The sequence below is a fragment of the Abramis brama genome (genome assembly GCF_963993115.1).
Source record: "Abramis brama genome assembly, chromosome: 3".
Lineage (NCBI taxonomy): Eukaryota > Metazoa > Chordata > Actinopteri > Cypriniformes > Leuciscidae > Abramis > Abramis brama.
This window is the reverse complement of record NC_139965.1, coordinates 29,405,202-29,429,793: the sequence shown is the minus strand read 5'-3', so window position 1 is coordinate 29,429,793 and position 24,592 is coordinate 29,405,202. Positions and strand designations below refer to the sequence as shown.

The 24,592-nt window shown below is 39.7% G+C and overlaps 1 protein-coding gene across 10 annotated transcripts in view; it reads right to left on the bottom strand.

Moving 5' to 3' along the window:
- Positions 1-1,772: 1,772 nt before the first annotated feature.
- The window catches only part of chd9 (chromodomain helicase DNA binding protein 9), a 72,945-nt gene continuing 50,125 nt past the window's right edge, over positions 1,773-24,592 (bottom strand). For 6 of the 10 annotated variants that reach the window (XM_084107753.1, XM_084107755.1, XM_084107754.1 and 3 more), the window contains 29 exons: positions 23,993-24,114; positions 23,109-23,352; positions 22,328-22,504; positions 22,085-22,228; positions 21,728-21,983; positions 21,427-21,634; positions 19,789-19,984; positions 19,525-19,698; positions 18,201-18,386; positions 17,442-17,552; positions 16,849-17,045; positions 16,388-16,587; positions 16,119-16,278; positions 13,567-13,656; positions 12,692-12,795; positions 12,495-12,612; positions 12,299-12,356; positions 11,560-11,608; positions 11,193-11,445; positions 10,180-10,385; positions 9,196-10,065; positions 8,474-8,634; positions 7,995-8,225; positions 5,669-5,846; positions 5,410-5,549; positions 5,070-5,291; positions 4,680-4,817; positions 4,490-4,594; positions 1,773-3,040 (listed from right to left, as the gene is read on the bottom strand). In XM_084107753.1, the coding sequence (XP_083963879.1) occupies positions 2,153-3,040; positions 4,490-4,594; positions 4,680-4,817; positions 5,070-5,291; positions 5,410-5,549; positions 5,669-5,846; positions 7,995-8,225; positions 8,474-8,634; positions 9,196-10,065; positions 10,180-10,385; positions 11,193-11,445; positions 11,560-11,608; positions 12,299-12,356; positions 12,495-12,612; positions 12,692-12,795; positions 13,567-13,656; positions 16,119-16,278; positions 16,388-16,587; positions 16,849-17,045; positions 17,442-17,552; positions 18,201-18,386; positions 19,525-19,698; positions 19,789-19,984; positions 21,427-21,634; positions 21,728-21,983; positions 22,085-22,228; positions 22,328-22,504; positions 23,109-23,352; positions 23,993-24,114 (6,186 nt within the window). In that variant the 3' untranslated portion in view covers positions 1,773-2,152. The remainder of the gene's footprint in view (positions 3,041-4,489; positions 4,595-4,679; positions 4,818-5,069; positions 5,292-5,409; positions 5,550-5,668; positions 5,847-7,994; positions 8,226-8,473; positions 8,635-9,195; positions 10,066-10,179; positions 10,386-11,192; positions 11,446-11,559; positions 11,609-12,298; positions 12,357-12,494; positions 12,613-12,691; positions 12,796-13,566; positions 13,657-16,118; positions 16,279-16,387; positions 16,588-16,848; positions 17,046-17,441; positions 17,553-18,200; positions 18,387-19,524; positions 19,699-19,788; positions 19,985-21,426; positions 21,635-21,727; positions 21,984-22,084; positions 22,229-22,327; positions 22,505-23,108; positions 23,353-23,992; positions 24,115-24,592) is intronic. The other 4 variants (XM_084107757.1, XM_084107756.1, XM_084107758.1 and 1 more) reach the window with 4 other exon arrangements.

The following is a 24,592-nucleotide window of genomic DNA, read 5'->3' as shown; positions in this document are numbered from 1 at the left end:
TTTGCTGTTGCATGGTGGATGCCGTTGTCTTTGTGCCACAACGGCAAGTCTTGCCCTGATTCTGGTCAGTAGTCCAGCGGTTCATAATGCAACACATGAAATACAACCAAAATACTGAATTAATGTACACATGAAAAAGAAAGAAAGAAAACCAAGGTAAATGTCCAATTCTCAATAAACCTGCAATTCTTCTCAGAACATTATTCAGTTAAATGAGATGCTAACGCTGCAATGTCATAATAAGAGGAACTATATAGGTTTCATGTGCGGTTTTGGGAAGAAGTGGAAAGCAGCAATACCTGTACACAGTTTCAAAGTGCGTGGCTCAGCACGAACTAACTGGAAAGAGGAAGATCTGATGCCACAGTGGAGAGGAGAGGGCATTCAGAACATCTACTGAGGCAAAAATCACACTGAGAGAGATAAAAGTGAGGGCATCTGAGTGAAACCATGATGAATGTAATCATACATGCTTGGAAAGACCCATTAATATTACTGTGTTCACTAGTGAGACAGGCAAAGAGTTGCATTGTGCAGTGCATCCCGAAGAAATTTGCATCACAAATGGAAAACTTCAGAAGCCAAACCTGAATATGAACAAACGTGACGCAGCAGAGACTCGCGTGAATCAAATGAGCCTAACAGTCTAGAACAAGGGTACATCAGCACACGTAACAGAAAACAAATCACATACACGTCCTGATTCAAAACGCCAATGAGGTTCATCGTGTTGGCCGAGGTGCTCGACTGCAATGAATCGTTCTATGAGGGACAGACACTGAAGTATGGCATAAGGACACTTCTAGATCAGTCGTTTACATCTAACAGCAGCAAGGCGGCTATGTGGATCTGAAAAATGGCGGACATATTTTATCAGACTAAAGGAACATGTAATTTTGACCTGTAGAGTGTATTTAACCCTCCTATCAAATCTGAGGACTTTATGTGCCTAATAAAGGAACTGACATACTACTGCAAACACTTGAATTTCTCTCAATACTTTTACACGGATTACAAACATGGGTGATTTAGCAAGTGATGAACTAATGTGACAATACTGTTAGCAGTCTGTGGAAAAAAAGAGGATATACGCACAGCTGTCTGTCGCGAAAAGGTTTGCATGTGAGGCCGACAGGACCTTGGACACATAGATTTTCATGCAAATTGAGGCAACAGTGTTCATAAGCACAGAACGCCACACATGCGCGTGCGCACACACACACACACAGTGCTGTCTGAACGCTAAAAGAAATGTATGAATATATGGATGTGAAGAAAGTGGTCTGTAATAAAAACTGTAATATTTGTTGGAAGCATGTTTCAGGCAGGGAGGAATGTGTCCCTAAAAGAATGGAGTACAGCGTGTTGGCAAGATGGATTTCCTGCACCCATGTGTTACATACAAAACTAAAATCTTTGGGTAAAAATAGCTGTATGAAAATAATTTAAAAGTAAGTACGTAGGAAGGAAGGAAGGACAGACCATGGGCAGGAGGCAGAGTCCAGGACAGTAAACGGATGCACAAATCGCAAGAGGAGTGAATGAACAAGAACGTGTGTGATGAATGAATGAATGAATGGACAGATGCAGGGTCTCTACAGCTTCAGTGACATTCATAAGCTGCCTGTGTGTTATTGCTGTGGATCTGTAGGTATGCTCTGTGAAGTCTATGTGTTCAGGATCCTGCTCAAGTATTTACAAATGAAACCCAAACAGTCGATGTGTTTTTTCTCCCAAAAGAAAATATATTAATTATACAGCTCTGCAATGAGCAACAGCATCTTCATTTCTTTAATAAAATTAAATCCCGACATAGTTATAACAATAATGCCTTTTAGTTTTTGCTTCTTGTCTGTTGCAATTGTACATCATGGTGTAATACAATTTCACAAAGTTTTTTTTTTTTCGACATGCAAAACGTCTCTTCGAAACGACAATGTACCTAAACAAACACTGAAATCTCATTTCAGTTTCTCTAGAATCTCCGTTTTCCATTTTTTCCTCCGTTACACAACACTTTAGTTATTATATTTACATGGAAACAAAAAACATGATGTAGTAAATGCAGGATAATTCCTATATGTGTGTATATGTATACATTTCTAAGAGATGTATATAAATATATAATATTTATTTATACATATATAAAGACTCAGTCTTCGTCGCTGGAATCGGAATCCTCGGATGACGAGGAGGAGCTGTCGGACTCGGAGGAGGACGACTCCGCCTTCGCTGAGCCTTCTGGACCACTGGTATCCTTCTTTTCGTCGGGCTCCTCCCCCTCATCGCTGTCTCTGTCCTCTGAGCGGCCGGGCCGCTGGACCGTGGCTTCAGAGGCAGCAGGTTGCAGCGGTGGGGTTGGCTGAGTGTTTGCAGCTTGCGGCTGGTTGGCCACAGGCAGGTTAAGGCCTGGAGTAAGAAGCATCCCTGGGTAGAGCATACTAGAGAGGAGAAGGGGGTTGAGGGCCAGTGAGTGGCCTGAAACAGAAGCACTTGTTTGATTCGAGTTTGTGGCCATCGAGGTGGTGGCTCTGGAGCTTTGACCCTCTGTCCTTTCCGCTTTGCCATCCGGAATCAAAGTCTGAGCCGACGCTTTGTGCGTGGCGGACTCTCCGCCGTTCCTCTTTTTTCCGTCCTCCTCACCTGTCAAAGCTCCACCCGCCGCTTCCTGCGAGGGCTTTCCGAGGAGACCGCTCATCCCGAGGAGGTTCGGCAGGCCAGTCATTCCGGACAGCATCATTGGAAACATGGCGGCCATGTTGGTGGGGTCGTGAGGCAGTCCCATTAGGCCAGAGGTGAGTTGGAGAGACTGGAGACTCTGGAGGTTGTGCTGAAGAGCTTGAAGACTAGGCAGGTCCAGCCCAGTGAGGAGGCCGTTGGATAGGAGTGGGTTGAGCCCCAGGGCAGCATTGGCACTGGCACTGGACATGGTGGCTGCTTTAGCCAGAGCGTTTTTGGGGCGTCGACCTCGCCGGCTCACCTCTTCAGGAACGATGGGGCCAGTCAAGATGCGGTCGAACATACTTTCAGGAAGGTAACCCTGAAAACACAAATGCATCTGTTATACAACTAAGTAAAAACATCTATAAAGTTTTAGTTAATATACTGAGTTGGTACGGCAGCCCTGAACCGCAAAGTAAAAAAATTCTAGCATTTCGAGATTAAAGACGAAATATTTCGAGATTGAAGTTACGAGAATACAGTCTTCTGTAGAAGTTATTTATTTATTTTTTTGTAAAAAAAAAAATGCACTCGTGAAGTAGAACTGCTTTTGATGGATCTAAATATAATAGTAGCTTTTTACTTTTATCTGGGGTTTCAACAAAAAAATCTACAGGTGCTAATCTAACAACATGGCATTACCATTTGTTTTAGGACGCCTATAGACGAGCACGAAGACTCCGCCGGAGTAGGTACCGCAATCCTGGTCCAAACTTTGTGGTACGTTGGCTCGAAGCCTAAGTGTCTTCGTGCTTGTCTATAGGCAACGCCATCTGGGCCGAGAACACTGCACTGTCTCCCTCTTCACCGTAAATCCTTTCTGGATACATTTTAAGTGCATCATTCTGTATCCAATCATTTGGCTGGATCCCGTGATTTCCTCAGATATAAAATTGGATAACTCCATCCAGTCTGAAAAGTGTTTTCGCCTGTAAAGTATATTCCGCCGCTGTATATATTTTGTAACGTCCTAAAATAAATGCTAATGCAATGTTGTTAGATTAGCACCTGTAGAATTTCCTTTTGTTGAAAGCCCAGATAAAAGTAAAAAGCAGTTCGACTTCACGAGCGCATTTCTTTACACACACACACACACACTTCTACGGAAGACTTCTCATAATTTTGACTTTGTTCTCAAAATATTACGACTTTATTCTCGTAATGTTTCGGCTGTAATCTCAAAATATTTTGACTTTATTCTCGGAAAAAATTTACTTTAATCTCGAAATGCCAGATTTTTTTTTTTTTTTACGTTGCGGTTCAGGGCTTCCGTAGGTTTCCTTTAGGTAAGGTTCCTTTAGGTGTAAAATTATAATTAAACTTATGTTGGGGCTATCACCATATCAGATTTCCAAAAACAATAACGCTATAACTGTAATATTTATTGAAAAGAAACTTTGGATATTTTGTGTTTTTTCTCTTTTTTGGCCAATGAATCACACTCAAAATATGTGTAGGGAGAAAAACGATTGAAGAACTGTTGATCGGCACTTCCAGTAGACCATGGTGTCTAACACCATGTTTGTTATTTTTTTTACGAAATCCAAAAAAAATCACACATTTTCCCCCAACTTTTTCAGGTGCAGGCCTAGTTACTGGCCTTGGATGTTTTCTTTTGTGTAGTACATAGTATTATTCATGTGTAGTATGATATAAATATTCAATTTTTTAAATATCATGGTTAACAGAAATACCAGTATATTGTGACACGCTTAATTTCTGTAAATGCACTGTATTTGGAATGGAAAATGTTTCTCTTTTTACTCACAGACTGTTTAACAACGTCAGCCCACTCTGGTGGGACGCCATACTCTGGATTCTCTTGCAGGAACCGGCTTAAATCTTTCAGAGGTGGAGCAAATGCACCACCAATCTGGAACAAAGAAAGAGGAAACAAGTATTACAAACAACACCCAGTACAACAAAAAATGTGCACACAAAGTCCATCATAGACTCACCTTGCGAGCATTTCGCCTGTTGATAATCTGTACTCGCTCTTCTCCAGTCAGGCTGTTGATGTCAATTTTGTTGGGGTTTCTGCAGCGATGTCTCTTCTGTTTTGGTCTGCCATCTTGAAACTGCAGCTTGGTTGCACTCTGCAAAAGAAGTAATGATCAGAAACTTAAATCCATGGATATTCTTACATACATAATTGTTTTTTAGTTTTTTTACATTTGAAAGGATAACTTGATTTTAACATAAAATGAGATGATGGCATTTGTATTGTTTAAGAAATTGGGATTATCGTTAAAAATTAAAACATTTTTGGCCTATTTTATGACATTTATTAAATTATTTATTAAATTATTTTTAAAAATACAGATAATTATCTAGCATCTGGTATTTACAGGGATAAAAGCTCCCACATCTGCCACGAAGCCCGGGTGCTCCTTCAGCCACTGGTCAAGATCTTTCCGTTTCGGAGCATCCTCTCCAGCTAGTCGCGTCCCATCTTTGAGGCTGATGACGGGAACGCGGCTCTCCGTATCGTGGGTACTAGGCCCCTGAGGTGTGCTCAGCCCAGGGGGAGCGGATGTACCTGCGACGCCACCACTCCAACCAGCAGGAACCTGCAAAAGTAGGGGGTGCATTTGCCTTATTGATACTGAAGAACGACAACTTTTTCTTGCTTTCTACATATAGAAATAAAATGTAAAAAAAAAAAAAGAGGTCATAAGCAAGTCGAACCTGCTCTGGCATCACAGAAGGCCTGTTTCTGTTCATGAACAGCAGGTCCATCCCCTCCACATTCTTCCGCCGTCCTCTCCTCCTCTTCACTACAGGCTGTCCATCAATCACTCCATTCAGTCTCATTTGCTCTGGCGGTACTGCAATACCACAAAGAACATGCATTTCTAGTGTCCTCCAGAGCTGTACATTGTGTACAGTGTTATGTGGTTTGTGGGTAAATCAGGTATCTGAGCAAGTATGTTAGGTTATATGTTACCTTGTGGATAGCTGTTCAGTGTTTTGGTGTAGTCCGCTAGGCTGGTATCAGATGCGTTCTGCAACTCTTGTAGCCGGGCTAAGTACTGCTGTTGGGCGAGAGGTCCCTCCTCACCCTCCAGGGGGCGCTTCAGAGGCAGGCCTTGCTTCTGGAAGGTCAGTTTAAGGCTGCCCTCCTGCTGCAGGTCACAGGCCAAAGGTCAGAGGTTAAGGACACATTGCTAATCAGGCAGTGTCCTATGAAGCCTATGATACTGCTATGAGACCAGTGAAGGTCTACTGAATAAACAAACCGTTACAGATAAAAACACTCATGTGAGGTACTCAAATGACATCAGTTGACAAATGACAAACGACATCAGACAGGTAGTTTTAATCAATATGTAAGTAATATAATTGTATCTCTAGTGGGTTGAGGCAACACAGGAACACAGAAAAGTTAAAGGACTTAAAGGTGATGTGTGTAATTTAATACATGGGTTGAATCAATTTTCAAATGTAATTTATTCCTGTGATGAAAAGATGAATTTTCAGCATCATTATTCCAGTCTTCAGTGTCTCATGATCCTTTAAAAATCATACTAATATGCTGAATTGGTTCTCAAGAAACAGTTATTCTTATTGTCAAATTGGAAAACAGCTGTGCTGCTTAATATTTTTGTGGAAACTGTAATAAACTTTTTCAGGATTCTTTGATGAATAGACAGAAATTTCTTTGAAATAGAAATCTTTTACAACATAATGCTGAATATGATAAATTTCTTTAAAAAAAAATCTTACTGAGCACAAACTTTTTAACAGAAATGAATAATACAGCCATGTGTATATATATATATATATATATATATATATATATATATATATATTAAAAAAATATACTATTATTTTTTTTTTTAAATTAATGCAATAATATTAGGGATGCACCGAAATGAAAATTCAGGATGCACTTAGCCGAAAACAAACATTTAAACGACAATAAACTGTAATAACTTGTTTTCTTGACAGATTTATTCAGACAAGTCACATACTTTAAATAATGAAGACAACACTAACAGGTTAAGTAAAAATATAATGAATATGTAAAACAGTGCATATATTTAGCAAAATGCTCTTCTCTATAGTTATTTTTCTAGCTAACTAATGAGTTTATGGACATTGAATAGTTTTTTTTAAGGTAAATGTAATGTTAAGGGACATTGTATAGCCTACAAGCTGTAATTTCGGTAAGTTGTAATGTAATCTAATCTTTCAACATACCTTCTGGTGTTAACCCATGAGATGACCACTTGAACTGAGGCGGCTACAGTGATCATCAGTCACGTCGAATTAAAGAGTGCCAAAACCACATTTATTGTTTGAATTTCGTAAGAAAATTGACAGAATTTTAGAATTTGCAGTTGCACATGATAAAAGATTTAAGAAACCATATCATAACAGATTAAAATTGTGATATTAATATTGTCAATCCAGAGCTAGTGTCTACACAGCTGACGTTTAACTGTTGTAGCTTATACACGTGCACGAGATAGACTCTGAACACAGTGAAAACATGGCATCGGAGAAGCGCTAATTAAACATCTGTTTCGGTCATTGATTTTGTCCCTTAAAAAAAACATTTCGTCCCGAAACCGAAAATAGCTGTTTCGGCTGACAATTTTCGGTAGCCAAAATTTCGGTGCATCCCTATATAATATGTATAAAAAGTATAGTAATATTATTAAATATAATAATATAATGAATATAATAAAACTAATAATTTGTTATAATTAAAAACTTAAATTTAATGATAAATGTCTGTTCGGATGAAAAAACAAATAAAAATAAACATGGTCATATTATAGGCCTGATAACTGTACTGCATGGTCACATCTTGGTGCTTTATTATGTTTGTTTTAGCCAAACTTCTTGAAGTACTGAGGTACTGTGAAATTAATATGGATAAATTTCCCTTTTGCTAGTGTCGCAGAAATTACACACTTCACCTTCAAAGCAAAGGACAGAGGCTAAGACTGATTTGTGTACTGGGTTTAGTTTAAATGGGAAAATGTTGCAACTTCAGTGTAGATTTGAGTTGACCCCAGTGAAAGTCACAGGAATAGACCACTGGTCTCCAGGCAGGTATAGAAAGCAAACTTCTGAGAACAAAAACAGAAAATGAAACCAAAGCTGCAAAATTTTCAAAGCAAAGTCAAATGAAAGGAAGAAAGAAGCAAACAAATACTGGAAGAAAAGGGGGAAGACCAAACAATAAAAACAAACAAAACATGCCAAGCACTGCAATGACATTGCAGATCGGCATTTGTGGGGGAAAACTTAAAATAACATACGTTATTGATTTTGACTGAGAACTCCTTTTCTCTGTCTGCAACATGCTTCTTCACCTTTGAACCCTGAGGGGAGGCTGAGGGGTCTTCTGTGAGCGTGGTTGCGTTGTCCAGGAGTTTGGTGGTGTAGAAAGAAGTCACTGCATTGCCTTCATATGCACGACGAACCCCTGGCCATTTCCCCTTTAACACTGCCTGACATATACTGTCCAACCGGTTTATCATGACCCGGTCCTGCAATGAGAGGACAGTATTATTGTAAGGACATCACAAGCAAGGACTGTACTATAAGGTTAAAACTTTAAGATTATGGTGAGGTAGAGACAAACATTATGTTCCAAAGTAGACTAACATTTATATAGGTTTATCACTTTTTAATTAATGAAATTATACCATTCTTACAATGGAAGAGCCTAAACTAAGATACAGCACTGACAGAGTGAAGCCAGAACTGGCACAAGATGTTGGCTTGGCCTGCTAACCTTTGGCCAGTAGGAGGCAGCAAGCATATATCCGCCCTGGAATGGGTGGGGAGGGTTGGATATACCATTGGTCACATGACTGTCCTGCATGTCATCTTGTGTAGTGTTGAGTGAGGCAATGCTGTCTTCGTCAAAGCCTTTAACACCAGGTACTGCTGACGCTACCGGAATACAGACAGACCCATCAATGATATACAGGTCAAACACACTTTAAACATTATCCATTTTTACATTTTGCAAACTCAAACTCCACACTTCACATGAAAGAGTTTCAAAAGACTATTTTTGGAACTGCACACTTTCATATCATTATTTCTATTTTTGTAGCATGCATACTGTGCAAACACTCTGCAACGGAATACCCAGACAACCTACAACATTTGCCAAAATGTGCAATATACAACCAGGGCACACTGCACTGCGTACTGTTTAATGCGTAAGTGAGCTGACTCGACACCTGAATACTATTTGATACACAAGGGAGAGACATATGTGCCAGCTCTCTAAAGCTGGTGTGCTTATTACAGTCATCTCTAGAGCCTGAAACCTCATCACCAATCAAGCATAGCTGAACCTAAGACACAAAATGCATCGTACATGGACTGGACTAGTGTAGCACAAATCAAAGACGCAATAAAATGCTTTACTTGTTAGGAGTGCTGAAGTAGTCCTATAGTTACTGCAGAGGCTGGGATAAAACTTAAGTTTATTAGAACACTTACCGTTCTTTGGTACCTCTTCGCTGTCACTGTCTTCTGAAGATGAGGATGAGGATGATGATGAAGACGAGGAGCCCGAAGAACAGGAGGAAGATGAGGACGAGGAACTGGATCCTGACCGCGATGAAGACGAGGATGAGGAAGAAGATCTCGATGAAGAACTTGACGAAGAGCTGGACGAGGAGCCATCCGAGTCTGATCCCGACCCCCTCCTGGCCTCCCTGCGGCTCCGCTTACTCAGCTTCTTCTGTTTTCGAGTAACTGAGTTCGGCGTGAGCGGTTTTGTTCTGGCCGCCACCATCCGACTCTCGCTCTCTCCCGCTTTGTTGACATTATCTTTCTCGTCCACTCCTGAAGGTGTGGGTGGTCTGATAGAGGGTATCTCCATCTTGGGCTCTTGCTCTACACGCTCTTCTTCTCCCTCTGACATCAGCTCCTCCTTCAGTTCAGTTTGGTTTAGGAGTGGTGAAGCAGAAGCCTCTTTAGGCTGAATGTGTTGGAGGGGGGCCGGGATGTGACACTGTCCCAGCGAATGCGTCTGATTCTGGGCTTGGGCTTGTGATACAGTTCCCTTGTTCTGGCTGTAGTTCCTCTGGGCCGCCATAAAGCAGAGCTCCGGGTCACGGAGGATGTGGTAGTCTGTTCGACTGACTCCGTGCTTGGCCGCCCCAAGCAGAAGATCTCGATCGTGTGATCCTGTTTCCCACCACACTGGAAGATCCGGCCCAGGCTGGCACAGAGCGAGATGCTCATAAAGCTGCGGGTGACGCAACACCTGTTCTCTTATCTTCCGCAGCAACTCCACGCGGTATAGGGTACGGGACGCACGCTCCTCTGTGATTGGTTGAATAGCAAGAGAGGAGTCCACCATATCTGATGGAAGAGAAAACACAAACTGATGATGAAAGAGTACAAGCTAATGCATTGGGAGACTGGCGGAAAAGCAATGCAAGTGTGTGAGCATGTTCAGATGTTTGTGGCACTCACCTCCCTCTATAGCTGGTAGGCGGCAGACCCTCCTGCACATGGCAATAAAGGCACACAGGTACTTGTGAAGACTCTCGTCAGTTTTCTTGTGCAGTCGAGCCATGGCTCTGAACTTGGTCCAGTCAAAACGGCCCAAATCCGGATCAAAAACTACCCCAAATGTTGAAACCACACGGTAGAAATCGGCCTCCTCCCTCCGTGTCCACCTATTGAGAAATGGGGAAAAAAGGATAAATTCTTAGAGTTATTGGCCCGAATTAAACAGAATTTTTTTAGAAAAGATAATAAATTTTACAAAGAGGTATGTTACAAATAGTTTCTTAACGGTACACCTTTACACACGTTTTTGTTGATTAACTCAGTTAAACAGCTGATTATACGAGGAGCCACCCACTTTATGTAAAATAAAATTCTAGGCCACATAATTTCATGTGGGTTTACATAATTTTAAACTGATTTTTCAAGTGTCATTCATTTCTTTTTTTAAAGCAAGAAAAATTACTTATTTATCCTTAAGTTGAATTAGGGTTGAAATTCCATATACGACTTTTAAAAATCTGTACAGATTTTAAAACATTAAGCATCATACACTTGCCGACTTTGTTAATGGTTACAGAAAAAAAAACTGGACATCATACACTAAACGAAACTAATTTCCGAACACAACAAACTCACACGGAAACACGCTCCTTGTTGCTGGAGCCGCACAACACATGAAAACAATACGTGTTCTAAAGTCGGCTCAAAATATCAAACATGTTTGATATCCTCTGACTACATATAATCAAAGTCTGAAGCAAAAAAAAAGTCTGTGCCCATCATAAACTACATGATTTTTCTGTGAAATCTGTCAACTACCGAAAATCTGCAGACTGACTCTGACTAACCATTAAATAACTCACTATCACAACCTATATTTTGCATTCATTTAATTGGTTCAAACACCAGAATGAACTTTAGCTAGTTGAATCAGAAAACGTTATGATATCAGGATGTTTTCTAAAGCCTCTCACCGTTGTTGTCTTTCAATCTTAGCAGCAATTTTGGGATTGAGTGTGTCGCTGGCGGTGGGAGGCAGAGCGTAGAGGGCTGGGGTCGTAGCCTGCTGTGTCTGGTGGATTTGAAGTATCTGTCTGCTCTTGGTGAATCGCTGAGATGCGGTGATCAGACGCCGCAGTCGGGCCGTCAGCGTGGAGGGCGAGGGCCAGTACACCCCTGAGCCAGCACCCAGAGACCCACCTCCACCATCTAATACAGACCCTCCTTCTGCATGAACACACGAACACACCACTGATGACTAACAATAACTTAATATTAACTCAAAACAAACCAGGGATTTATTAATAAAAGTGAATGGGAAACACTATAGTTTGTCTATACCTCCGCCTGTATCAGTGATGACCAGCTCTCCCGGGGAGGAAGCATCGTCCTAGAGGTAAGAGCACATGTTAAGTCATAGTTTAATACTATAACACACACATGAAACACACTGAAAGCCCTTTAAAAATCCAGAATTTAACCAAAATTAAAACAAAAACAAATTAAATAAGAAATTCATAACTGCTGTAAATGTATGTGTTTCAGTATGAATTACTGTGTGTTACCATACACACCATGTGAGGTATTTCCAGAAACATTAGATGACATTTATAATATAATTACATATATAATAGAATTAAGCATTATATTTTATTATATTTATTAAACTGAATTCTCTTTTCAATATATTTTTTGAAATCAAATTCAAATATTGATGTCAATTGTTTATAACATTATTTGAAAACATTTTGTAATACTTCATGGCTAAAATAAAATGTAAAAATATTAAAAAATAAAAAAGAGAAAGTATTTCTAATCAGATAGAAAAAAAAAGATTCTACATACCAGGGAACAAATAGGCTGTTATTTAGTGAATTTTTTACTGAATTGAAACTGCATTCCTCTTCGTGTCATTCCAATTGTACATCCTATTGGGTGTGGCCTATTCAATTCAACTTATGAACTGTAAAATTTGCCCATCCCTGATGTCACACTAGTTCATATTATTTATGAGCTTGTGTGTGCGCTCGTGTGTGTAACAGCCTTATCAGGGCCAGTTCTCTTTCTTCCACTTGCGTACCTCCATATCGTCCTTCAGCAAAGCTGGAGCAGGCTTATACTCAGGGTCGTCCACATCCCTGCACACACACACACACACACACATACACACACACAAACAAACACAGTTACAAACACCTCAGAGAGGTACTGCTGACAGAAACTGATAAAAGACTTCCTCTATCTGTATGAATGGAACACATGTTTGTGTCTCTTACCCATCCATAAAGTCATTTCCTCTCTGTTCAGCAGCGATGGCCTTCTCGTCTGGCCTCCCAACCCTTTCTAAGAAACACAGTGCTGGATCTGCACGAATAGTGTTGTACTTCTCATAACCTACAACACATACAGACATTAGTTAAAAGTGTGTATCCAGACATAAAGCCTTGTGCGCATCAGAGCTGATCAGACTTACCGTGCTTATACACTCCTAATAGCAGACATTTGTCCGAGAGCATGTCCCACCACAGAGCAGGCATCTCTGAATGATCCGGCTCAGGAACCCAGATCTCGATCTCACTAACAGATAGCAAAGGAAACATTTTCAACCAGTAGTTTTGCTGTATGTTTTAGTCTACAGCTGTTTGTTTCATTTTTCTATTTTGGAACAGACCAAAATTTAAGTCTAATATTGTCATTCACAGAAAATCTTCCCTTTTCATAGCTTTTATACATATATTGCGAAAAATGTTTTATGGTACTTTATGGTGCCAATGTTGCAGTTCAACAGCTCCAGTCCTGAATAGTTAAAAGAGCATTCTGGACTTTCTTCTTTTGCGATCCACAAGGGTTTAAATTGCCATGAGGTGAGTAAATGATGTTTTCATTTTTGGTGAACTGTTCCTTTAAATTCTGGTATTGATATTACATGCTAACATTCCTGAAGTTTCCTCAGCAGAACAGCAGATGGCGCTTTATTGTTTATCTTACTGACCAAACTGGCTTAAACTGACTAATACTGGAGTAGTTCAAGGAGCACCTACAGTACCGGTATTTATAATCCTAAAATTTAAAGGGATGCACAAGTAAAAGTCTTCTGAAACCTTGTACATTTTTAGATTTTGATCCATTTTATATGGTTCAAAATGAAATACAAATTACCAGCATGTAAAAAAAACAATTAAAAGACTAATAACATTTAAATTTCTTACACTTTTCTACTCCCTCTCAAAAAATAAACTACTGGTACTGCTACTTTACCACTATTGGTACAACAAATGCAGAACACACTCCTGTTTTTTTCCCAGACCAGTGAAGTAATAAGGTAAGAGGGTCCATGGCAATGTTTACCTGGCATCTATCCCATCCAGCACTTTTTGGCACTGTGCTCCAATTACCTCTTGTTTCAGATAGTACAGCATTCTGACCCTCAACAGCACCCTTCCAGACAAAGACACAGACACAGAGAGATTGAGGTCAAAGTGCACACACGCACACAGAAACCCACAACACGTTCACCAGTAAATACAGTGTTCTCTTATGCATACAACTGTCTATTGCGTGAGTCTCACGCTGAATGAGTGATAGTTGGCAGCCCTGCTCTCTCTGCTCAGTGATCTTATAGCCAAAATATCGCCATATAACAGAGGTAGATTTTTTTCTGGCCACCAGTTCAGTGTCCGTCTGCTCGGCATCCATCTTCACCTGTTCTTATTAGCAGTGTAGAAAATGGGCAAATAGCTCTCAGAGAGAATGGGTTGTCATGTCCACACATGCATTTATTTATTGAATAAAATCGCAGCATTTTGCGTCATAATCGCATGGGCTTGACATCGCGATTGCGATATGATTAATCGCGCAGCACTAGCTCAAGTGTACCGCTGAGTAAATATGAAACATTAATGTTATCTGAACATTAAGGTTAAATCCTAGGTTTCATAAACATTAAAAAAATCTTACACATCCCAAACTTTTGAACAGTAGTGTACATGTGCTTGTGTGTACATACTGGTGTAACATGCACTGCCATGGCTGGTGTTCATGAGTGTTAACACAGTGTTTTTCAGACACAAAGTGACCAGAAGTCATTCCTGTTTAATGCAAGTTGCTGTTTTTCAGAGGACATGAATGACAATGACAGTGAATGTTGGCAATGTAAATGTTCAAAAACCGTTCTTTCATGTGGACTACTCAGCATGACTTAGTTTTTCAACTTGACTTAGGTTTTTAGAACTTTACATTCAAGCTTATTCATATGTGTCCACGTTATCACTGAAATTAGATATAATTCATCCTCTCTCATTCTAAAACTCACACTTTCACCCTAACATTAGTGGCATTCCAGGCCCAAGGGAAACTGCAGACGCATGCAAAGCTGACAGCTGTGTCCCAGGTCACCACTTGTGTGTGTGTGTGTGTGTGTGTGTGTGTGTGTGTGTGTGTGTGTGTGTGTGTGTGTGTGTGTGTGTGTGTGTGTGTGTGTGTGTGTGTGTTAAACAGGACAGCGAACTAAACAATGGGGAACTTTCTCCAATGGCAGAAAGCCCTGGATGCAAAACCCGCCTTACAGTAATAAACTCCCTCCACAGACACATCCTGGTCCAGAACAGTCCAATTATCAAAGCACAAATTGTACAGTCTATTTATAACATGGCATGATGTACAGTGTACATGATGTACATCCTCTGCTTTCTAGTGCATGAATTTACTGTACAAGCAACAAATGGAAAAGCCAGCCAGATTTACCACCAGTTTCGATCATGAGTTTAACAACTTAAGCAATAAGAACTGTGACCTGAAAATGACCTCTTATCTCCCACTCCCTAGGTGAAAAACCCCTGAACCAGTGTGTGAGAGTGGCCCAGTCAGTGTGTGCTTAAATGGGAGGTCCCCTTTTATCACTGCATCACACACTTCCTCCAGAGCAGCAGATTTCCATCTAATCAGGCTTTCACAAGGAGACAAGTTACTGTGTGGTTGAAAGTGGGCTCTACTGTTGCTAGATAGCCTAACGTTATTGGTTGGCGGCACAAAAGGCCATAACTTTTGAAAATTTGATCATAAATGGAATGTACTGATGGCAAAAATTAAATCAGGAATCAGTGATCTTGCTGCTAAACATGTTCTTGAATATAATTCACAGCAGTCCATAATAAATCATGACATAGACAAGATGGATGATTATGAATGCATGAACCTAACTCATTCAAAATGCAATTTCTGATATGGTTTTTCATGCATCATCTATCTAAATTCGAAATGCCTGTAAGTGGGCAGAAATTAACCATATAGAACACTGAAATCGCTCACAGTGATACTAATTCTCCATTAATTCTGTCTTGCCAACACTTGACTACAGTATGTCACAGATGATGGATCTGTGAGCTTCAGTGTCTTCATGCCTTTTGGTATGAAGTGCTATCATCATGAACATCACTGCTCATTTTTTCTCAACTTTGTCAAAACCAGACATGCCCACATTGCATTACCAACAGTTGCCAACAAAAAAGCAACTTTCATTGAAAATGAATGACTTCTGGTTGCTTTGTCATTGCACAATGCAGTATGTGTTAGTGCCCATTAACACCAGCCATATGGCAGTGAATATTACATCAGATTGTGCAAAGAAGTGCATTTACAGTAGTGTTCAAAAGTTTGGGGCCAGTAAGAATTTTTTTTTTTTAAGTAACACTTTTTTTCATCAAGGATGCATTAAACTGAAATTAGACAAATGCTCTTCTTTTAAAATTATCAGAGAATCCTGAAAAATATTTATCACCAAAAAATGAGGCAGTGTTTGGCACTGGTAATAATAGGAACGTTAATTTCATGAGCACCAAATCATCTTATTAGAATCATATCTGAAGGATCATATATGACACTGAAGATTGTGCAATACTCACTTGTTGCAGTGGTGTTTCAGGTGTTTCTTGTACCCATCATCAGACAACATGTGTTCTGGGTTGTGTTTTCGGATCCACTCTGCCTTCTGGATGTCAAATGAGCTGGACTGAATCTTCATCTTCTTTCCTTTTCTGCCTCGCGGTACTGGAGTCGATAAACCTGCGCAAGTCACATTCAAAACTCTAAATGACGAGAGAATCATTATTCTCCTGACCTGATCAAAATGCAAAAGCGAATTGAATTTATAACAACGCTTCAGTCCTCATACCCAAATGGTTCTGAAGTTCCTTGGTCCTGCCGTCCTCCGTGGGAGCGATCAGATCCCACATGAAGCTCTTGATTTTGTCGTCTCCACGGTAATGAACGAGGCAGTACGCCAGGAGCGCCCTGCATATACACTCCACGTCACGCTCACTCAGCTGTCGCTTAAAGCGGCCGTGAGTCAGAATGTCCTTCCAGCGGCCCCACCTATGACCATAGAAACAAATTCAATTTTAAAATATATTAAAATAGAAAACGGTTGTTTTAAATTTATAATAATATTTCACAATATTACTGTTTTTACTGTATTTTTATCAAATAAATGCAGCCGTGGTGAGCATATGAGACTTCTTTCATAAACATTTCAAAAATCTTACAGACCCCAAACTTTTGAACAGTAGTGTAGTTATTGTACTGCCATACACAATCACCAAAACCCATATCAGCAGACCACCAGCCATCACTCACCCATAAACCAACAGATTTTTCTCCACCCTGAAGCACTCTGTGCGGCCATAGCTGTTGAGGCGGTCATGTGGCCGGCGGAGTTTGGGTTTGTCGTCTCCGCTGCTCTCCCCTTCAGAGAGCTCGGCTAGCTCGTCCTTAGTGGCGCTGAACGGCCGGGTCTGTTTCCTGACCCGAGGGGTGTCGATCACCAGACTGTTCTGTAGCAAAACCACATCAAAAGACACAAGTGAAAACAGAACCACTGACCCACCTTTGCAGAGAGCAGCGCTATGCATTTAAATAACGTCAACCGCCAAATCATTATGCACTCTTAAGTACAGCACTTACAACTAAAACACAAAAGAGCCCACAGAAAACAATGATTGAGTAATTTCACAAAGTACAATACATTAAACACCAGAATAGCTTTCCATTACTTGATTCCTTATTTTTTATTAACACAGATGTCAAGGCAAACCATTTTCAAAGTAATTCTGGCACTGGAGAGAATTTGCACACATATACACTTTGACCTGATCAGCCTGGTGGATGTGGGCTCCTCTACTCTACTGTGAAACTTTGAATTCATATGGAAGAGTTTGTGTATAACTTACTCTGCCATTGACAGTATCCATGTCAATCTCTGCTTTCTTGGCCCACTTGTCCCAGAAGTTGGGGTCATCCAGAGAGATGTCTGTTCTGTTCCCTGAAGCTACAAAACTGGCCTGTGGGCACAGCAAACATTATGTTAAACAATGTCTCTAAAATGACCCTTGCAGTTGAAATAAGCAGATATGGAAGGTATAAGCACATATCCACACAAGAATTAAGGCTGCACAATATTGAATAAAAAAATAAATAAAAATGATAATGTGATAAATACTGTGATATGAAAAAAATGTGAAATGACTTTTTATACAAATTATAATTCTAGAATGAATCTGGTCTTTTGGGGTGATTTGAGTGCATCTGCATAGAAAATAAAACATACATTTATTTATTTATTTTATTACTCTGAATACTTTTATTGACCTATTCAATATAACATAATCATAGTTTTTATGGTTTTATGGTATTATTAAATAAAAATATTAAACAAAATAATACATATTATATATTACTGTAATAATACTATTGTACTGTAACTTAAAATAAAAATAGAGTATTTAATAAAAAAAATATTTTATAGAACAAAGGTAAAATTACACTACTTATATTTGTCTGAATTTCTTCATTTTCAGATGTCCTTTTTAGTTAAATGTGTGCAGCCTTAACAACTGAAAATTGCTTTTATAAGAGGAAATGTACAAAAAAAAAATATGATCAATACTTTTAAACATATAATAAATAAAAGACAAAAGAAGGAAGTTGACCTTGGCAAAGGTGGAGCCCCGGCCCTCAGATTCAATAGTTATGGTCTTGGTTCTGCGTTGCAGGATTTGGTCAATGTCCTCTTCACAAAATTTAGCCCCCTCATCTTCCTCATCCATGATGGCACCGTAAGCTCCACGCCGTAGAAGGTCCTCAATTTCCTTCTTAGAGAGCTGCTGTTGCATCTGCTATAAAGATGAAGAAGGAAAGAAAATGAGACCAATACAATATATATTTGACTAGTACAAAAAACTGACTAGAATTGTCTTCAGCAGGGGTATTCAATTAAAGTTCCAAAAGATGCGGTCTCTATATTTCCTTCCCAGCGGATGTCCGGACGACACTGTTTTGGAACAGTTACACATTTCCATTGGGGAGGCCGTAGTACTTTTTCAAGAAACAATTCTAAACAATCAAAATAGTAATCAAAGATGAGAATCTTGGGCCCCGAGAGCCAAAGCAGTGATGTCTACAAAATGTTACCAATATTTACCAAAAAAAGTAAATATTTCTCCCAACTGGGTATGAATATAAAAACGTTAGATCAGATGTTTTATTAGGCTATTATTATCATCATTATTATTTTTTCTTTTTACATTTAGACACCTTTATGTATGGCACAAAGAAGGCCTTGGGACTGAGAAAACACACTGGGGGTGCAGGGTTTACCTCTTAAGAAAAGTAATGACCATTTTGCTCTAAGTAATAAACTACCAAAAATAAACAACGTACATAATCTAATAATCAAAACTTTCATCATGAGGACAAAAAGTTAACTTGTAATTTCAAACTTTTCTGTCTTCCCTTGCCATCTCTAAATAACTTTTCAAATTATAATTTATATTTTATTTGATGAAATGCTGATTAATAATGATAAATGTATGAAAAAAATAACTTGTTAACTTGACACAAACCTGGTTTAATTGACAGATAAAAATAATAGTATTTGCTGCATTCTTGTTTTCTTCAGCGTTTTAGCAAAAGTATCTAGTTTGCTGCTCACTGTAGTTAAAATAACCACATCATCTGCAGCTCTTGTGGTGCTTGAATGAACGGAAAGGGCTTGAATGAATCGCGTTTGGCTCTAGGCAAAAATATTAGACGTAGCGGCGAAAGATCATTACCATAAACGACCCTAAACACTTTTAGTGTGAACTGTTCCGTTGTTTTGAAGTGTTGCTCACTTAATCAGTAGAAACAGTAAAATGTCACAATTACGTCCCGTGGTCCGGATAGAACCAAGCCATTTGAATACCACTGGTCCACAGAATAAATCATGCAAATCTCTATGTAGAAAACCACATCGGTTGACATTTGATGACTTACCCCTCCTCCTCCTAGACTGTTGTCCCGTCCACTCATGCTCTGAAGCACCGCTTTATCCAATCCCAGCTTCAGACTGGCTCTATCGAACATCTCTCGCTCATAAGAGTTGCGTGTGATAAGTCGATAAACTTTAACAGCTTTATTCTGACCAATCCGGTGGCAGCGAGCCTGAGCCTGTGGAGCAAACAAGGGGAAAAAAAGAAAAGTGAGCCAACAGGAACATCTACGATGCTTTTTTATTTTTAAGTGTGTGTGTGTGTGTACCTGCAGGTCGTTCTGTGGGTTCCAGTCAGAGTCAAAGATGATACAGGTGTCAGCAGCTGTGAGGTTAATACCGAGCCCACCTGCTCGTGTACACAGCAGGAAGACGAATCGATCGGAGTCCGGCTTACTGAAGCGGTCAATTGCTGCTTGACGGAGGTTCCCACGTACACGCCCGTCTATCCGCTCATAGAGGTATCTGAAAAAGGTCAGTTTGACTTAGAAATTACAGATCAATGTACTTTATTGAGCACTTCCACACAGTAGGTGCACAAAAATCATACAATCATACACCAGCATTCAAAAGGTTGGTAAGAGTTTTTTAATGTTTCTGAAATCTTATGCTTACCAAGGCTGAAAAATATAGTAGAAATAGTAGTATTGTGAAACATTATTACAATATAAAATAACTGTTTTATGTTTTAAAATGTAATTAATTCCTGTGATGGCAAAGTTGAATTTTCAGCCGTCTTCAGTGTCACATGATTCTTCAGAAATCATTCTGATGCTGCTCAAGAATAATTTTGTTATTATTATCAATGTTGAAAACATTTGTGCTGCTTAATATTTGTTGTTAAAACCGTGATATGTTTCACTGAATAAAAGATCACTGAATAAAAATATTAATTTCTAAAAAAAAAAAAAAATTAAAATAATTCTTACTGACCCAAAACTTTAGAACGGTTAATATACAGAACATATACACAACTATAAATATATGCATCAACACATTCACATGATCCTCTATATTTTGAGTGTCATCCAAAATAACCTAAACAACTTACATATATTTTTTTGTCTTTACATAAGAAACTGAATTTGTTAACAGAATATTCCAGGTTCAATACAAGTTAAGCTGTATCGCCAGCATCTCTGGCATAATGTTTATCCAATAACAATGTTGCATCAGTATGTCCCTAGCTCACTCATAAACCTCTTTCCTATCCCTAGTCATCCTTTCAGTCACTCTTTCTTTCATTCTTTCCACTCATGTCCTTGATCTCTCCCTCTCTTTTTATTAACAGTAACAATTTCCTATTTTTCCCTGTAACTTCCTGCTTTCTCTGACCCACTTTGGGCAGAGCTGTGCCTCTGGGACTGTGTGCCTGATGTGGGGTCCCTGGAGTGTCTGTGTCCTGCTGCACCCTAGCTGCATTGGCCAACATACACAACACTTTGTTCACAAATGGTACACTGTACACACTGTTAGATTGTCAAAGACAAGCTGAGGCAAGAGGAAAAATTAATGAGAATTTTCCTTAGGAAATAAACTAATCCTAGCCACTGCATTGAACTGTCACATAATACCGGTGGTGCTAAGGGGTTCAACAGCAAAGAGCTCTGTATACAGGCCTAGAGAGATAAGGAACACGTGAACACAACTCAAACTGGGGTAAGCAAACTGTGGCATTGAACTCCTGCCAAAAAAGCAGATTAGGCCACTTGTTAAAACTGCATATATAACCCTGTCAGCATCTAAAACAAATTCAGTAGGGCAGAACATCACAAAATGCAGTTAAACCCCATGAAGTTTGTGTGAACACAACGAGAGCCACAGCAATGAAATACACCTCTATTTACAAGTACCATACATTTTTTGTGCTTTACGATTATGTGAACTCTCTTGTTTTTGATTCCCACCTTCTCTGGATGAGGTAGTCTTCCAGGATGTCCAGGCAGCGCACCATCTGAGAGAAGATGAGTACTTTGTGTCCACCGGCCTTCATCTTGGGGAGCAGCTTGTCAATGAGAACGAGTTTACCTGCCGACTGAATCATAGCCTGCAGGTGGAAATCTACTGCTGTGGGGCTGTACACCTTGAAGTCCTCCAAGATCTTCTCCTCAGCCCCTGGAAGCAAAAGAGAGAGCGAGAGACTTCTTAGGACCTTGCCTATTGAAGGCGTGTTGGTTTTGACAGCAGTATGGTTTTGTGTGGTCATACCTTTGATGAGGTAGGGATGGTTGCAGCATTTCCGCAGTTCCATCATGGTGTTGAGCAGGTTTGGGACATTGGCTTGGCCAGCTCCTTTAGCAAGGAACGAGAAGTTCTTCTCTAGTATGGCGCGGTAGTATTTCTTCTGGATGTTGGTGAGCTCCACTTCGATGATGGTCTCCTCTTTAGGGGCTAATTTCTTCTCCACGTCTTCCTTAAGACGACGCAGCATCATCGGCTTCAGGATGGCCTGGAGTTTCTGGACCTACATGCACACGCATATACAAATGGAGCAGAGTTAATATATACAGAACATACATATTAATTCATACACAGTAATATATAAAGTATATACAAATGCAGCACCTGCTCCTCAGTCTTCAGGTCTCCAAATTCCTGCATGAAGGTGTTTTCAGAAGGGAAGCGGGTCGGCTCCAGGAAGTGCAGCAGACTAAAGAGTTCTTCTACAGTGTTTTGTAGGGGAGTGCCCGTCAACAACACCTTATGCTCCTACGGGACAAGAGGTCAACAGATATCAAGTTAAAAATTGGGGGGAAATGACATCTGTCATAAGGTGTAAATATGGGTGTAATATTGTCTCATTTGTACCAGACTCATAAGTTTGAAGCCCTCCAGTAGCTTGCAGTTCTTATTTTTGAGCCGATGGGCTTCATCAATGATGACACAGCGCCAGTCTATTGCATTAAGCTCTGGACAGCCTCCCAAAATCATCTCAAATGTTGTAATGACTGCCTGAAACCGGTATGCACCTCTTATCACACGACCCTGTTGGAGAGAGAGAGAGAGAGAGAAAGAGAAAGAGAAAGAGAAAGAGAGAGCAAAAGGGAGCACGGGAGAGATAATAAGTGCCTGTAAACATTTTCCACAGTTGTTTTTTTGTGCTCCCTGAGGTTTTGTATGGTATGCCATTAAACAATTATTAGGGGTAAGTGATATGACCAAAATCATATATCAGGGTTTGGGTATTTTTATATCATAGAAACAGTACATATCATGATACAGTTATTTTTGCAGGAAAATTAACAAAACAGCATAATATAATATTAACCATATGGTTGTGTTTAAAATTTTCTACCAGCTGACACATTTCTAACATTTACATTTACTTTTTTTTATATCAAGCATTACTATACATGGACATTCTCAGAGATACAATTAAATTTAGTTTGAAAAGGAATAAAATAACCATAATTGAGTTGTGGCTTGCTTTTTCCACCTCTATCTTTCTCTTTTACAAAACATGATACTAGAAGATAACCAATTCAAAAGCCTTGAATTACAGTTAAGAGGTCTAGATCAATGTGAAGCTGGTCTTGTGTGTATGTGTGTGTGTGTGTGTGCGCGCATGTGCGTGTGTGTGAAATCTCACCTGCGCGTCTCTGAAATACATCTCATACTGCTGCAGCATCTGTCTGCTGACCACACTGCCATGGTACACTATGACATTGAGGTGCGTCCAGGTTCTGAACTCTCTCTCCCAGTTAGTGATGGTAGAGAGAGGGGCGATGATGAGGAACGGCGTCTTTATCCCTGTGCGATAGATTTCTTCCAGAAACGTGATAGACTGGATGGTCTTTCCCAGACCCATCTCATCCGCCAGAATACAGTTACGCCTGAAAATTGAGACAGTTCTTTATTACATTTTTGCTTTTTTAATATTCCCACACACAATATACCAGGCTAACAAGACTATGTGTCAAATTGATTAGAAAAATTAAAGAAAAAATTAAATAAAATGAAAATAAACTGCAAAAAGCACAACATTAGACCTTCTTGATAGAGGTCCAGTAGAAATGGTGTGCTATGGCACACACACACACACACACGCACACACACGCACACACAGCAAGCTTCAGCATGTCAAAAACAAGGACTAAAAACAGAAAATCTTTGAGTAACTCTTAAATGGCTTTCAAATTAGGTTTGTAAGTAGCTGTTGTACAAAAGCAATTTTAAGTCATTTAATTAATTTATCATTGCCATTGATGGTCTAAATGCTGTCCAAAGTCTGAATGGGAGGCTAGACTTCCACAACACAGCTATCCTGCCTATCTGCCATTCAGTTATCTAATCTACACCACAAGAAACAAAAGAACATAGAGACAAAGTATATAACATAAGAAAAGCCATGAAGACACAAGTCTACAAATGAAAAGTACACCATATGCTGAAGTTCCACTCAGTAGTTTTATTGACATATATGAGGAAAGTTAAAGAAGAAGGATCTGTGTGTCAGGGCTGAGCTTTACTTACCTGTTGTACCAGTTGAAGAGAAGCCAGTTAACCCCCTCCAGCTGATAATCCCTGAGACAGTTTCCATTACAATACTCTCGCGATTGCTCCCGCTTCTTCCAGTGACTCGCTGGAGGACGCTCCTTAGATAAAGACAGCAAGGAAAATTCAGTAAACAGCATTTTAGCACCAAAAATTACTCACTATCCACCCGTGATACACTTTAACAAGGAGCTATCTGCTTTGGTACACCAATTCACCATGCATATTTAAATACAGACACTATTGTTCTTTTTAGCCCAAACACATCTCCTTTCTATTGTTGGTGTCACGATATACTGGTATTGACGATAACCGTGATATTAAAAAAATTAAATATTGTTATCGTGCTAATTAGGGGCGATGACTGTAATATTTAAAATGAATAGTACACATATGATAATGTGATGTAAATTATCCAGCACCAGTATCTGGTTGACATTCCAATGTATGGTAGGTGTTGGTATTGCACCTTAACGCTGGTTGCCACCTGTCATAAAACACAACCAGTCACAGCGCGCAGCTGGTACTGCCGCGTAAAAGCATGTCGTCGTATATGACAGATGAGACCCTCTACCCGCA